The sequence below is a fragment of the Lepidochelys olivacea genome (assembly GCF_965140295.1).
Source record: "Lepidochelys olivacea isolate rLepOli2 genome assembly, chromosome: 12".
Classification (NCBI taxonomy): Eukaryota; Metazoa; Chordata; order Testudines; family Cheloniidae; genus Lepidochelys; species Lepidochelys olivacea.
In genome coordinates, this window is record NC_140422.1 from 22,832,223 (window position 1) to 22,847,625 (window position 15,403).

A 15,403-nucleotide genomic window follows, 5' to 3' on the forward strand; every position below is an offset into this window, starting at 1 on the left:
GGGGTTGTGTAATAAATCTATTTTCCTTCTGGAAAATAACTGTTAAAATGTTGGTGGTTAGCTCATTGAAGAGCAAAGAACTGGTGGATTCTTTCATTACAGCCCTTTGTGATATTTTTCTTGTAGTAATGATCAGTATTATTGATTTTTTAAAATAGTTAAGTCTGAGAGTACATTTGTGATGACTAATCAACACCAGTAATTCTACAGTCTTTGCTAAAATGACCTCTTCAAGTAAATTGAACTTTTGAAAATTTTTATCTTCTCTCTTGCTTTGGTGGATTGAGGAGAGGTTCAATGTGCATGCACATTAATGGATTAATATGTAGTGCCTATTGCAGTTGGGTCATATCACAAATCAGATAGTAAAAATAAATAACCCTCAGTAGTGAGTTTTCATTTTAGTGCTTGTTTTTTCTGCTGCTGTTGAGTTCCACATCACATTTCTGAAATCTCTACTCGTCGTCTCTCCCCCGCCTCCCCCCGCCCCAAGTTTGTTGTTCCTCATATTTCTTGGTAAGCTTCTGTCTCAGTTATGGTTTTTACAAAATTTTAGAGTTTTTAAGCTTTCCTGAAATGGTGGTCTAAACTATTTCAGTATACTACCTTTTGAGTTCTCCATCTTGTTCTTTAAACTGTTTTTCTTATAATGTGAATATGCAGGGATATGAGAATATGTCCAGATCGTCATCGAGTTCACTTACAAATAGACTTACCCCAAAAGATGTCAGATAACACTATACCAATGGCTGGATGTGTCACAGTAAGTTATTAGAATTTATCTTGTTTAACTCTGACAGTACTCAGGTTTGATGGCTAGTTGGCACTCTTATGATTTGACAATTAACAGCATCAACAGAATAACATGTATATTTAGTCCCTTGTGCGTTCTATCCCCCATAGCTCTCCTTTCTGTCCTAATTTCTTTCTTTAGCTCAGGGAAGTGAACAGGTGGTTTTGACTGCTGCTGTTCACAACAATATTCACAGAAGAAAAAGAAGGGCAAAAAATGCTCTCAATTCCAGTGACTGCTTAAGCCCACAGTAATAACCCTCATGTGTTTGTGGTGGATGGCGTGTCCTGCTCACCTGAAGGGTTTGCAGTAGAGGTAAGCAGTGTGACAGTCTTAGGCCAGGTCTATGCCCAAAAGTTAAATTGATCCAGCTGTATTGCTCGGGTGTGTTAAAAAATCCCCCTCCCCCCCAATGTATTTAAAACAACCTAACCCCCAGGGTAGACTGTGCAAAGTCGATGGAAGAATTCTTCTGTCAGCATTGCTACTGCATCTCAGGGAGGTGGACGAACTATGCTGGGGGGAGTACCCCTCCCTTCACTGTAGTGAGTGTCTGTATTCAAGTGGTACAGTAGCACAGCTGCTGTGCTGCAGCTGTAGCATTTCAAGTGTAGACAAGCCCTTAGTCTGAAGTGAAGGTGGGTCTTGTGAGCATCCTCAAAGTTCACCTGTGGCTTTTATTATCAATGAAGGGGTCTGCAATGAGAAAAATAAAGATTCGGGCCTCCTGTGTTGAGGCCATTCTATTTTAGGCCTTTTAGAAAATGAGGCCTCATTCCTAATCCATTGGATAAAGGAAACAGGAGTCCTATAAAGGACTGCCGATGCTGTATTACTACTGTGGGTTTTTTTTTTTTTTCCATTTCTACCTTTTAGCCATTATTCAAACTATGTGCTTGGTGGAGCTCTTTACACGTCAGCATTCTTTTGAATAAGGAACTTAATTCTTCATTGCCATTGTCGTATTAGTTTGTGCCAGAATCTGGGCTTGCTGCACTAAAATAGCCTCAGCTTTCCAAACCAGAAATTAAGTTCAGTGGGGGAGATTGTGCTTGTTGCTGGATGAAAAGAAGCTATTACTGTAATTGAAACAGTTAATGTGATTATTCATGGATACAAGATGGTCACTCCAAGTAAGCTAAGGAAATTGTACCACATCTTGGAGAAATAGAGAAATTATGGGGTCACTCCCATTAGCTGGCCCCAGCACAGCACCTCTAAAGACCCATTAGACAGGAAGGTGGACCAGACTTCTAAAACCAGACTTCTGAGTTTTATTATCCATCTTGACATACGTGTGGCCAGGACCATATCAGAGTAGATGGCAGATATTCCCCCAATACAGTAGCTAGAAATCCCCAAAAGGACTTCAAACCAGTAATCCTCCAGGGTTCTGACATTTGGAAGGTCTTCTCAAAGTTGGATTTGGTGGCATGCCTCATCCTAAAAATGAGGTTCCCAGCCTTGCTTAGATGAGGCCCTGTGGGAGACTACTGAAAATAAAAATTCTTCTTTAAATGTACATGAGCTTGGAATCTTTTCTGAGTTGCCGTCTATCTGAGCTGCACATATGCCCTGTTCCATTTCATGCTCCTGTGTGAGGGCATAAAGGGCAGAGCAGCTGTGCCACTCTGTCAGGAAAAAGATGGGGAAGAGCCCCTTTACAGTGGTGTGAGGCACTTGGCACCGAATGCCATCAGGATGGATATAAATCCCCAGGATTTAAACCCTGTCCATCATGCAGTGGTCTTATGGCCTTAGATGATAGGTACAGCAGATAGATGCCTATCCTTCCTGAAGTAGGACAATCCCTATAAGTGCTCAATCTGCCATTGCTTTTTGCTCCAGAAAATGGGCATACGTGAGTCTCAGATTATATCTATGTGAGCGGTCCATAAAAGTCGCATCCCAACCGGAAGAGACATCAGGGTCTTCTGCTTTGAATGACTGTTACTAGTTATTTGATAATAATTCCCTTTGGAGAATTGTATTCAGGTTAGATTTGCAATCATGGTTCTTTTGCTTCCGTCTGATGATAGAATACTTATCATATTTAACGGTAAAAAGTTACTCCCAGCACTAGACTTGCAGCTAATGGCACTGATTTTCCTGGAGGTAAACTTCACCTTGCCAACTCCCAGTCACTCCTCCTTCCCTACATCGTCAGGAACTGTAGCATGTGTCTAAGAAGAGGCTCTAGTGGCCAGACCTCCATGCCAGAGATGGAGGAAGCCCCTTGTGGTGGTGCAGATGAACACCAACTACCTTCTCTACCAAAGGGGTCTTCGTATTCTCCTGATGAAGCACTCACTTTGGCCCTGACATCAACCATATAATCATTTTAAGACCTTCCAGGACTTGCTGACAAAGATAGACAAAACCTGGAACATCCAGACGATGGTGAACCATGAGAAAATTTGACATCCTCAGTGCTATCAAGAATTTTTCTCCAGTTAATGAGGGGTATAATGGACCTAGTGAAGGGGACTGTGGCACTCTCTAGCCTTATTCCCCTCCAGCCCACAGCCAGTAGAGAAGCACTACCAAGTATCCCCTATAGTCTTGAACAATTTTAGGCACATCTGACCTCAGGATCTTTAGTAGTATCCAGTAAAAGACCAGGTCCTGCAAAAGGATCAGAAAGGCAAGGACTTCCAAAATTGGGCCTTTTCAGTCAAAAGGCTTAGAACTAATTGGGTTATGGCTCTGTACTTTACAGGACGGATTTCCACATTGACATCTATCTGGTCCACAGGAAGTACCTGAGATTCTTTTTTGAATGGTTAAACACATTTTTTCCACTCAGGGATATTTGTGCATCCCGTGTGCTGGAGCTGAAGAGTTTTCGCAGCATTACCTGTCAGGGCAGTGCATGCATCCTGACATCCTTCTGGCTCCTTCTGAGGTGATATTGGGGCAGTGCCTCCCCGACTCTCTATTTTATTCTCATTACCCATGGCCTGAGTCTGAGCTCCCCCTGAAGTTTTCCTCATGGGTTTTTTGTGCATAGTCTGTCAGTTTAGCGTTCTACATGGTTGGCAAATAGTTAGTACACTTTTGGTTTTTTAGTTCTTATTTTTTACTGTATGTTATTATATAGTTAATTTTGGTGTTATGCATTGGTGGCATGCAGCACTTGCTGAGCTTTAAGTACTGAGCATTGTGTGGGGTGTCCATCCCGAATAGTGAGTTCCATATGTGCTGCCTTTTTTGTCTTGATGAGGGACACATTGAGAGGTTCAATGACTGCCCCTCTTTCAAGAAAAGAAAGCAGATTTCCAGAGACCTGCACCTTAAACATCACCTGGGGAGAAGGCAATGAGTCCTGCCTCAACTTCCGGGCCATAGAGTAAACACTTTGATCCCCGCCTGTCTGCAGACGGTAAGTGTGGCTGTGGTTGTCTCTAATACACTCCCCCTGGAATTGGACTCTTCACCAGAGAGAGAGAGAGGTTGGTTTTCCTCTCCAGGGCCTCCCTGAAAAAGGGGACACAGGACAAACCAGTATGTCTTGTCCAGTATAATTGCTGGTTAGATCAATGAATGTTGTATGCAGTAATAATGAGCATTCCTATCCATAGAAATGACTACTAATTTGCTGTTTTTTCCTCCATTCCATAACATGAGAGGCATTTTTGAATGGTAAACATTAAGAGAATTCCTTCTCTTCTTCAATAAAAGGACTCAGAACATCACTGAGACTCTTCAGGTACCAAGGGTAGAGCTGAGCTGTCAACCCATGTTTCCCCATTATGGTGGCAGGAGGATCTGTGCCATACTGTTGTTTTCAGTACTGTTTTCAGGATAGCTGTTGGTTCCCCTTAGAATGGATGCTGTTTTGGGGCAGACATTATTGGTGTTGCCAACCCTGTAAGCTTAAAATGCAGCTAAGGTTTGCTTTACCTCTCCATTCCAAACTCTCTTGTGGTACAGGAGCCCATTGCATTGTCTCCTGTGTTACCGGGTCTGTCTGTCTGTCTTAGTTCTGATGAGACTGTTAGTGGTATAGATGTTGCTTCCAGACAAGAAGTATTGTAGGGGTTTACGGCTTCTCAGGCACTTTCTTTGGCATTGGTATACAGTGTGACGGCACTGGTACATTCTTTTGCCTCTGTCTCAGCACCAACAGCCTTGGTACTGGGACTCCAGTTGGGTACTGACTCCAACTTATACCATGGCACTGAGTATGAGAGGTAATTCCTGACACCGGTTAATGATGGTGTGCCATCGGTGTCTTGGGACTGTTTGAGGTACTGATTACTACACCTGCTTTGGTACCGATGGTGGCCTCTTCACAATAGGCTGCAGCTAAATTAGATTGCTGAGTGACCGCAGCAGGCTTTGTGCCCCTGATGCTTGCTCATTATTGAGATGACTCTTTGCAGTCTGGCTCAAAGTCCTCTACTATCTCACTATTTCCTACTAGACTCAGTTGGTCTAGCAAGTCTGCTAGACTGCCTGCAGAAGGAGAGCATCGGGCTTGGGTCTGATAATTCAGCAGAGACAGATAGTCATGGCACAGTGCTTGTTGGTCCCCCATGCTCTACTCTTTGGCCATTTTGGAGCTCTTGGGGTATTTCCTGTTCTTCTAGGTTTCAGTCATAGGCTCAGTCTAGGAGAAGGTCTCCAGAGTGTTCAGTAGAGCAGCTTCTAGCGCTACCTAGATTGGAAATATGAAGAGATGTTGTTCCCCCTGAGAAGCTAATGGTGCAGGAGGAGCCTGGGCCCAAGGAACCAGTTTCACCACAGGAGGATCCATATACTTCTGCTAACCTTTCTTTCTTCTTCCCTGATTACTCAATGATTCTGGACTCTTCTCTAATTCCAGAGGATTTTAAAGTCTCATCAGGAACTTCTGAGAAGAATCACTGTGAATTTTTTCCAGTCCAATGAGTCTCCAGACCCCACCTAGTACCAGCGGAGCCTGTGTCAGTGTCCCCAGGTTTCAAACTTTGCACGGGCTGCAAAAAGCCTAGGCTTGTTAGTGAACCTCATTCCTGTTGTTTCAAGTGCTTGAGTGATGGCCACATTAGAGGCAGGTGCTCTATTTGTCATGGCTTCATCACCAGGATGAAGAAGCTGAGGGAGGAGTGTCTCCGATGTATCTTCATGAAGGCTGCCCTTAGACCAATATTTGAACCCCCTTGGTTTTCCAAGGGAAGCTCTTTGAACACTCCTTGCCAAAGTGTTCCTCCAGTGGCAGTATTGGATTCTCTGAGGGGATGACCGCAGCATCCACATGTACATCACCAAGGTCTAGCACAAGTATATCTCCCCAGAAGGGAGCACTCTCCTATTAGTACTGAAAGGCCCGTGACGGTAGGTACCAATCAGCCTTCACACTCCCAGATGTAAGACTTGACTCCCAGCTGCAGCTCTAGAGCAGGCTGAGCTATCTCTGTTGCCCCTGCTTCAAGCTGCCTCATCCCTGGATGGGGGCCTGGTATTGGATGTATTCTCCCTGGTGCCAGGTGACTTTAAGATGCATTAGGACCCTTTCAGGAGAGCGGCAGCCTCTCTGGACATTCAAATAGAGCTTGTGGAGGAGAGTACCCAAAATCTCATTAACATTCTTTATCCCTTTGTGGTAGGGAAGGTGGCCCTCCCTGTAAATGATGTCGTTATGCAGTAGGCCGAAACAATCTGACAGCCCCTTCCTGCATTGCACCAGTGACCAAACAATTGGAATGAAAATACCCGGTTCAGTCTCAGGGGGTTGTTTTATTTACATCCCACCCTGGGATCATTAGTTGTGGCCATGCTGAAAGAGAAGAGCCATCAGGGTCAGGCTAAGGCTTACCCTCTCAGAAAAAGATGCCAAAAAATTCAAACTTTTTGACAGAAAAACTTATCCTGCAGCAAGTTTACGATTTTATGTTGCCAGTCAACACACTTTATTGTCCAGATATGATTTCTCAAATGAGGAGGTCAGATCCCAGTTTGCCAGCAAGCGGCCTGAAGCTTCCAGAGAGCAATTCCAATTACTTGTCAGTGTGGGCTGCCTCATCTCTTTCGTAGTCCTACAGGCTTTTATGGACTTGATGGACTTTTCAGCCAGGTCTATGGTGACAGTAATAATATGCTTTTCCTCCTGGTTACAGTCTTCAGGTATTCCTGTGGGAGGTGCAACACACAATCGAGGACTTTCCTTTTGATTGTTGTCTTGGTTTCATCCAAAATGGATGAGACTTTGCACACCCTAAAGGACTTGAGACTAGTTTCAAAGTCTTTGGGCCTCCAACCTCTGGCCATAATATTGTCCTCAATGTCAACCTAGACAGCAGTATGATCCCTTTCATTAGGCTGACCAATCTAGGCATGCCCAGGGCAGCAATTTTTACTTTATGTTGAGGACAGTATGCTACCCAGCCTGGGACTTACTGACCCTTTCCCACCTTTCTGGGACAGGTTATACCATATCCTACATGTGTGGCAGTCCATCACCTCAGAGAAATGGGCACTTAGCATGGTGGAATCAGGATATACCCTGCACTTCCTTTCTATCTTCCCCCCCTCCTCCCACCCAACACAGTCCTTCAGGGGTCCTTTTCATGAGTCTTTGCTAAGACAATAAGTGAAAACTCTACGTTCTTAGGGAGCCATAAAAGAAGCTCTCTATTCATTGGGACAGGGGTTTTCAGTCCTAATATTCTCTAATGCACAAGGCCAGAGGGGGCCTCCATCCCATCCTAGACCTTCAGAATTTCAATAGATATCCAAAAAGTAGTTCTGTAGTGTGTCTGACTACTATTATCCCTTCACTAGATACAAGAGATTGGTTTCCTTCCCTTGACTTAAAGGATTCATATACCATGTGGCAATTCATCCTACCCACAGTACATTAATGAGGTTTGTTGTAGAAGACCAGTTCACTGTCCTGCCATGCAGCTTGTCATCCGCAGACAGGGTGTTTACCAAGTACCCAGCAATGTATATCCTAATCCTGCCATTGAGTCAACTCTGTGGGAGAGGAATCACGACTAGGATTAAGCTGAACTGTCTGGATTGCCTGTTCAGTTTAACACCTCAACCAACATGGGTGCAATTCAGTTCTTGGCCTCTGTACAAACATGGAATATACTATGAACAGATAGTGTGGTATTGGCTCTTGCAATATAAACACCTAGATGTCTGTTAGAAACTGAATTGAGTCCCAGTTTGTAATATTCCTTTTCATGTAGGCTACTATTATTCTGATCTGTGCTGGAATGAATCAGTGGATTTAGCTGTAAAAGGCTGTGTAGCTCAGTAATTTAATCTCATGAGTTGTCTTTTTTTTTTTTTTTAAACACTTTCAGATAGTACCTCTCCACATTGTGGATGCAACAAACTACTTTGGTCGCATAATAGATAAACAAAAGGACCAATATGCAATTCTTGCTGGAGAGATGATTGAGTATTTTAAGAAAGCTAGGAATAAAGTGTGCGTTGAAATGGTGGAGAAACTAGCACTGTATGGATTACACAAAGATGGTCTTTTTCACAGGTAGGATACTCAGATTGATTTGAAAAGAAGGATTTTTAAAGAATAAAATTTCTGGATATTTTAAAGTACTTTATATTGAATATTTGTATATACCTGAAAAAGCTCAATATTAGTATTCAGAGGACTGTAAGAGACCATTATTAACCAGAATCCATGTAGTATAATTGTTTAGTATAGTTAATGCACACAATATGTCTCAATAGGTCGTATCTAGAGTAGTTGTAGCTGTGTCAGTCCCAGGGTATTAGAGAGAGAAGGTGAAGAGCTCTATGTGGCTCAAAAGCTTGTGTGTCACCCACAGAAGTTGGTCTAATAAAATAATATTTCACCCTACTTGTCTCTCAATTAGGTAGCTCATATTTTCATTTACTATTATATTACGTTACATTTTCATAAATGTTAAGCAAAACCCAATAGATTAAGATTGTATTTATCATTTCATTTTTTGTAACTCTGGTACTGTATTGTATTTAATTTGGAAAACGAAAATTAAATTTTCACTTCTTCTTTTCTCCCTTAAGGGTTCAAGTGTTGGAGATACCCCCAAAAGAAGAAAATAGTTTCTTCTGTAATGTTACTGTCAGGTATATAGATGAAGGCAGAACTGGTCAAGTTCAAGTTCATCAGCTGTTTCACTTACCTACAAGATTTCGAATTTTGCCACCACAGGCTGTGGAATTTATTGTTTGTAGGGTGAAACCTATTGATAATGAAATTGAATGGAACCCTAAGGTAATCTTTCTTTAATATAGTATGTCTCTCTTTTTTATCTCAAGTTCAGAAAACTTATTTCTGAATCACTTAAATTGAGCCAATATTTTTGGTAGTGTAGTGAGGCAAGACTCACTGGTGTGGCGCCTCCTGCTGGTCGTTTTGGGAATTAGCTCTCCAGCATATGGAGCCCCTCCTCCGGGCCGGTGTCTCGCCTGCCACTGGCCCTCGTGTCCCTCCCGGACCCCGGTTACCCTTTACCTTAGGGTGCTGCTCCAGGCTGTGCACCCCCACTCTGGGTCTCCCCTCCCTGGGGAACCCCCAACCCTCTATCCCCACCTTGCCTCAGTGGCTACTGCCAGTCATCATCTAGCCCCTGCTCACACTGGGGCAGACTGCAGTCTGTAAACCACTCATCAATGGCAAGGCGGGTTTGGACCAGCTGCCTCTGCCTATCTTTGGGCTGCACCTCCCAGCCCCAGTACCTGCATAGGCCTCTATCAACGCCTACGGCTGGGGACTTGCCAGTCTGGAGCTCCCCAGCTCCTCCTCCCTTTCCCCAGCACTGCTCTATCTCAAGTACCCTTCTTTCCTAGGCAGCCAGGTCCTCTCTCAAGAGCTAGAGAGAGACTGACTGAGCTCCTTGCTCATAACCCTTTTATCGAGCCAGCTGTGGCTAGATTGGGGCAGGGCCCCAGCTGTGGCTGCTTCCCCAGTCAGCCTAGCCTTTTCTCTCAGCCCCAGTCCTCTCCAAGGGCTGGCTTTTAACCCCTTCTGAGCCGGAGCAGGGTGACCGCCCTGCTACAGGTAGTTTATGCTTCATAGTTAATCCTTAATTTTTTAGAAATTGGTGTTGTAAGTAAATTTTATTAATTATTTTAAAAGATCTTCCATTACTGAAAGATTTAATATTCCTGTGCCTTTAGAAAGGACATAACCTATTTCATAACTGCTACTTTAATCATAATTGCCCACAAAGTGGGTAAATGCTTGGTGCTGTTTCTTTGGGGAATAAGCTTCTGAGAGCCCTTCTCAGAATCCAGTACAATCCTTTTTACCCCCTTTCTCTTGAAAACTTTCCACCATTCTTCCACCAATGCAGAAGGCTAGTTGTGGCCTCTTCCAACACCAGTCATCACTGCTCCTTGGGTCTGCCAGGAACAATTGGAGATACAGCTTCCGATACCCTTGACTCATACTTGTATTTTTCCCCATGTTGTAGTAAAACATAATTCACTAGACTTCTAGGCCAGCCCCATTAATCATACAATATTAATACAATCTGTAATTTTGCAATGTACATCTTTTTATAGTTTGTATGTGGTTTTCTCCAAAACTGTTGGTACTATTTGATAAATGCCCTAATTTCATTGTTAATTATAATTTAGTAACCTTCTAAGCTTAAAATAGATACAAAATCTGTATTTGATTTAAGATGTACTTTAAATACTATCAGAGTTGTTTTTATTAGGTTACTAGATATATTCATCACAAAATTAGAGGAAAACTTCATGAAGCAAAAATAGTGCTTGCCTTGGGAAATACAATTTGGGTTGATCCAATGGTAAGTATTAAATATAAATATCACTATTGGAGAATATTTATCTAAATTCCTTATAAATGCCCAGTAAATGTTTTTTCTCTTTGCTCTCTTTTTATTGATATTTATGTATATATATTTGTGAATGTGTATGTAAATATACTGAGAGAGAAAATACATGATGGTATGGTGTAAGATTTTGGATAACGGCATAATGCACTATTGGCAAAGCTGCAAATAGATTACACAGGTCATCCCAAATGAATGCCAATAGAACATTAATTCTAGGGCTGCTAAGCTCCCTGGGTTTGGGTAATAATTGATCGCTGTTCTAGCTCTGATTTACTCAGGCATACTCCTCAGTTGCAGACTCTGTATCTGATACATGTCTTGGCTATATAACCCCACAGTCCAGCTGACTTGACCTTGAACCCAGTGTCTCGATCCTCTTGACCTTACGAGTTGCTTAGATCTGTTCCATCTAGAGCAGGGTGAGCTCTGGTGCCCCTAGTTATAAACTTCAGGGATTATGTGACAGTTAAAGTAAGGAACAAACAGGCTTTGTAAAGAAACGTTTTTAAATAAACACAGATTTAGAAAGCATACAAGAGTGATAGATCTATTTAAAAAAAATGTTTGTTTACCTTCCTCTTCTTTCTCACTACTCCTAACAGTCTATTGGGTCCAAGGTCTGTTCATGTTCAGGCGTTCAAGTCCCTCTTGCTGCTTGCAGGGATTGGCTCCTTTTACACACACAACCCCTACCATGCTGGGTTCACGTACACAGTTCCCATTATTTCAGAGGGAGTGGTAAAGCTCATAAGTTATTATAAACTTAGTAGTCCGTGGCAACCTTCGCTTACTCTTCCTGTGCATTCTGCATAAGGTAAGAAATACCCCCTCTTCTGGCCTTACTATACGTCTTGGTGGGCTACATAATCTGGCTCTCAACACAGACACAAAGTACAGTAATATGGAAAGTGGAGGTTCTAATCCACAAAGCAGGTTTGCAATCTTAAATGATACAAAACAAAATTAAACTTTATAAATAGACACAGACATTTTCCCCAAACTGTCAGACTATGTGCACACAATGAAAATATGATCCCTATCACAAAGAGTGTACAGGTGTGCGTGTGTGTGTGTAACACACACAACTATATTAAAAGAACTTTAAGGTTTCAGAGGCAAGCACTGAGAAGGTAGGAAATGCCATACTCTCAAACGTTCTTTGTGAGTATGCATTATAATATATTCTTTAATTATGTGATCACATACTGCATTTTTTCCAGAGGACTCCTTCCTTCAGTGTACTCACTTTGGTATTTTGTTTTATTTTCATTGTTTAATGTATATGGCCCCATGCCTTACTTACTGCACACAATTCAAACCTTGCAATGAAGACAGACTTATCAATTTCCTGATGGGCTTTTCTGTGGAACTCATCACTGTGGTATTTTGAGTTCTTCATAAACATTAATCTTTACGACCCTTCCTTCTCTGTGGTTCTGGAAGTTGCTCTAATTGATGGAATTGTATGGTACCATAACACTGTTCATCATTACACTCTCATAGTAGAGAAGAAGTTACTGCAAAACATTACAAGTAGGTAATTCTTCCATTTAACTAGAGATAAATTAGTTATTTGTGTATTCATAGGTATAGATACACATGTGATATGTATACACATGTGCCTTATGTTTTAGTTTTTAAGTTAATAGACAAGTTAGAGAGAGAATGATTTTCTTATGAGAACTGTTGTATTTACATCGTATATTTTCTTTAAGGTCCGGGTCACCAAGCTTTCAGATTTGAAGACTTCTATCAATGAATATAATATTCGATCTGAGATTTTGTCTATGGGTATGGGAACTGACAATCCAGAACATATAAAACAACTTCAAAAGTTGTGTGAACATGCAAAAATGTTAGCTCTTGAGGAGAAAACCTTGCAAACTTTGTAAGTGATTACTTTTGATTTTCCATGCTTGATTTCTTCTTTTAATGAATGCTGGTTTTGGTCTGCAAAGAGTTTCTTAATTTGATAAACAGGATATTTATACAGTATGAATACTAGCTGACAACAGTCGACCTTTCACTTGGACATGGTGTCTACTCGATTGGTACCTACAGCATGCTTGCTTTCTCTGAGAGCATTCTCTGGGCTCATATCCAGCATTGCCAAATCACAGAAAAAAATTGTTACTGACCTTCAAATACCTGTAATAGAAATGTCAAAATTCAAATTTTTTGTTTATTGTGATGAGTAGTTCTTAATGAGTAAATACCAAATTTCAATATCCTCCATCAAAAGGGCAGATGAACTGTTAAAATCTGATATAAAGACTGGACTTCTGGGGTGACAAGTGGGAAAAGTCAGTGATCAAATACACTGCGCTCAGGGTATGACTATACAGCACACTAAGCTTGGGTCTGTGAAACAGACTCGGTGTTTCCAAGTGCAAACGCTTGAGCATGCACACTGCATTGGAAACCTGGACCTCGCAACTGTGCGCTATGCAGACCTGAATCACAAGTTCAGCTTCAGGGGTTATATACTCTTTTGTATCCCAGGTTTCCTAGTGCCCTTGCCAGCTGAAGCCACTGTAGGGTATGTTTCATAGTGGAGTATGGCAGAATTTGTCTCCGTGCCCCCAGAAGTTGACCAGAAGTGTTTTGGGTGGTTTATCCTGCAAACACATCCAGCTGAGGTATTTTGTGTGTACATGCTCCCAGCAGCTGGAACCATTAGCATGGATCCTGACCTGGCAGAAGAACTTCACCTCATGCTATCAATACTATTTCAGAAAACAGGCAGAACATCTGCGAGATGCTGGTGGACATTTCAGCAACAGGTTTTGAAGTGCTAAAGACACCTATCAGAGGGCGATACTGATATGCCAGCTACAATCTAGCTGATGCCTGCTCATGCCTGAGATCATGGCCAAAAGCACAGAGTGGTGGGGTCTCATTGTCATGCAGACCTGGGATGACCAACAGTGGGTTCAGAACTTGCTCATGAAGAAGCAGATGTTGCTGGAGGTTTGTGATGAGCTTGTCTCAACTCTCCAGCAGCAGGACTGCCACATGAGGAAGGCCACACAAGTCCAGGTTTGTGTCGCTGTAGCCATTTGGAAGCTGGCTTCTGCAGACTGCTGCAGGTCCATGGCTAACGTGTTTGTGTTGGCAAATCAACTGTGGGGGTAGTTGTTGCAGAGATTTGTGAGGTAATCAGGATTGTGATGTACCTGAATGTGATGGGCATTACAAATCTTCCTGAAATAATTGCTGGCTTTGTGACAGTGGGTTTTACAAACTGCGCCAGGGCCATTGCTGGGACTTGTGCCTGTAGTTTGCCCTCTAGAAGGAGGAGCACATGGAAACATAAACTGTAGAGGGTACAACTCTACTATTATGAAGGCACTGGTCAACCATAGAGGCAGATTAATGGACACTAACATGGGATGCATTAGCAGGGTGCATGATGCCAGGGTGTCCTGGAGATCGGGACTTTACTTTCCTGGACACCTGAGACATTTATTCCCACTGAATGAAGTTATAAATAGTGTCACTGTCTCTCCTGTTGCTCTGGGGAGACGCCACTTGTCCCTTTGTTGCCATGGCTTATGAAACCCTTACCAAAATGTCTGGCAAAAGAAGGTTCAGCTACACACAGTAGCTGTAGGATGGTGATGGTTGTGGAATGTGTATTTAGCAGATTAAAATCCCATTGGCACTGCCTTCAAAACCGTTTGGATGCAATGTCATCAGTACTGTCTGCATTATTGTTGTGTGTTGCATTCTGCAGAATTGTTTGTGAGAACAAGGGGGAACCTTGTCACCGGGGTGGACTCAGGACATTGCTAGATTTCTGAACTGGTGTACACAGCCAGATAGCATAGCTGTCATGACTGGTGCTGGATCCACATGCAACGGAAATCAGGGATGCTCTGTGTGCCCAGGTGATGGGTATGCGTGGTCCCATACATAAGGGGGGACGATATGATATTTGAAATTGTACTGTACATGAGTGTAGGACAGCAATGGGAGGATTTTTGTAAATGTATTGGTATTATGTATTGTGAATTTTGTACACACTTTCAATGTACAGAAATGTACAGAAACGTGTTATGGAATTGATCATTACTGGCCATGTACTGCAACTCACAGCTTATATATTATAGTGATGACAGTTTATAAATTTTTATTATGAAAGTTACTGAGAATGAACATGAGATGACTGGCACTTTTAACATAACATAGATGAAAGTTGCTGTTGTATTCTTGTGTGTGAATTCAACACTACTTTACTTTACACATGTATTTACATGTAGGAACCAGGAAGGCAGACCAGCTGCCATCAAAACGTACATCACAATAAACAAAGTCAGTGCCAAAACAGTCAAAGGTCCATATTGCCAAATAACATGTCTAGCTTTTCCTATATGTCCCCTGTCATAAGAATGACCATACTGGGTCAGACCAATGGTCCATCTAGCCCAGTAATCTATCTTCTAACAGTGGTCTGTGTCAGATGCTTCAGTGGGAGTGACAGAACAGGGTAGTTTATTGATTCATCCATCCATCCATCCATTCATCCCCTATCATTCATTCCCAGCTTCTGGCAGCCAGAGGTTTAGTGACACCCATACCATGGTGTTGCATTCTGTATCATCTTGGCTAATAGATATTGCTGGACCTATCCTTCATGAACTTATCTAATTCTTTCTTGAATTCAGTTATAATTTTGGCCTTTACAACATCCCCTCGCAATGAGTTCCACAGATTGATTGTGAGTTGTGTGGAGTACTTAGTTATGTTTGTTTTTAAATCTGCTGCATATTAATTACATTATGTGACAAAGCTCTGTCCT

At 42.2% G+C, this 15,403-nt stretch overlaps 1 protein-coding gene across 1 annotated transcript in view; it reads left to right on the forward strand.

Moving 5' to 3' along the window:
* TDRD12 (tudor domain containing 12) overlaps positions 1 to 15,403 on the forward strand; it is a 119,957-nt gene that overhangs the window by 70,705 nt on the left and 33,849 nt on the right. The window contains exons 22-26 of the mRNA XM_084645049.1: positions 664 to 763; positions 8,092 to 8,279; positions 8,801 to 9,011; positions 10,462 to 10,554; positions 12,318 to 12,490. Coding sequence (XP_084501175.1) covers positions 664 to 763; positions 8,092 to 8,279; positions 8,801 to 9,011; positions 10,462 to 10,554; positions 12,318 to 12,490 — 765 coding nt within the window. The remainder of the gene's footprint in view (positions 1 to 663; positions 764 to 8,091; positions 8,280 to 8,800; positions 9,012 to 10,461; positions 10,555 to 12,317; positions 12,491 to 15,403) is intronic.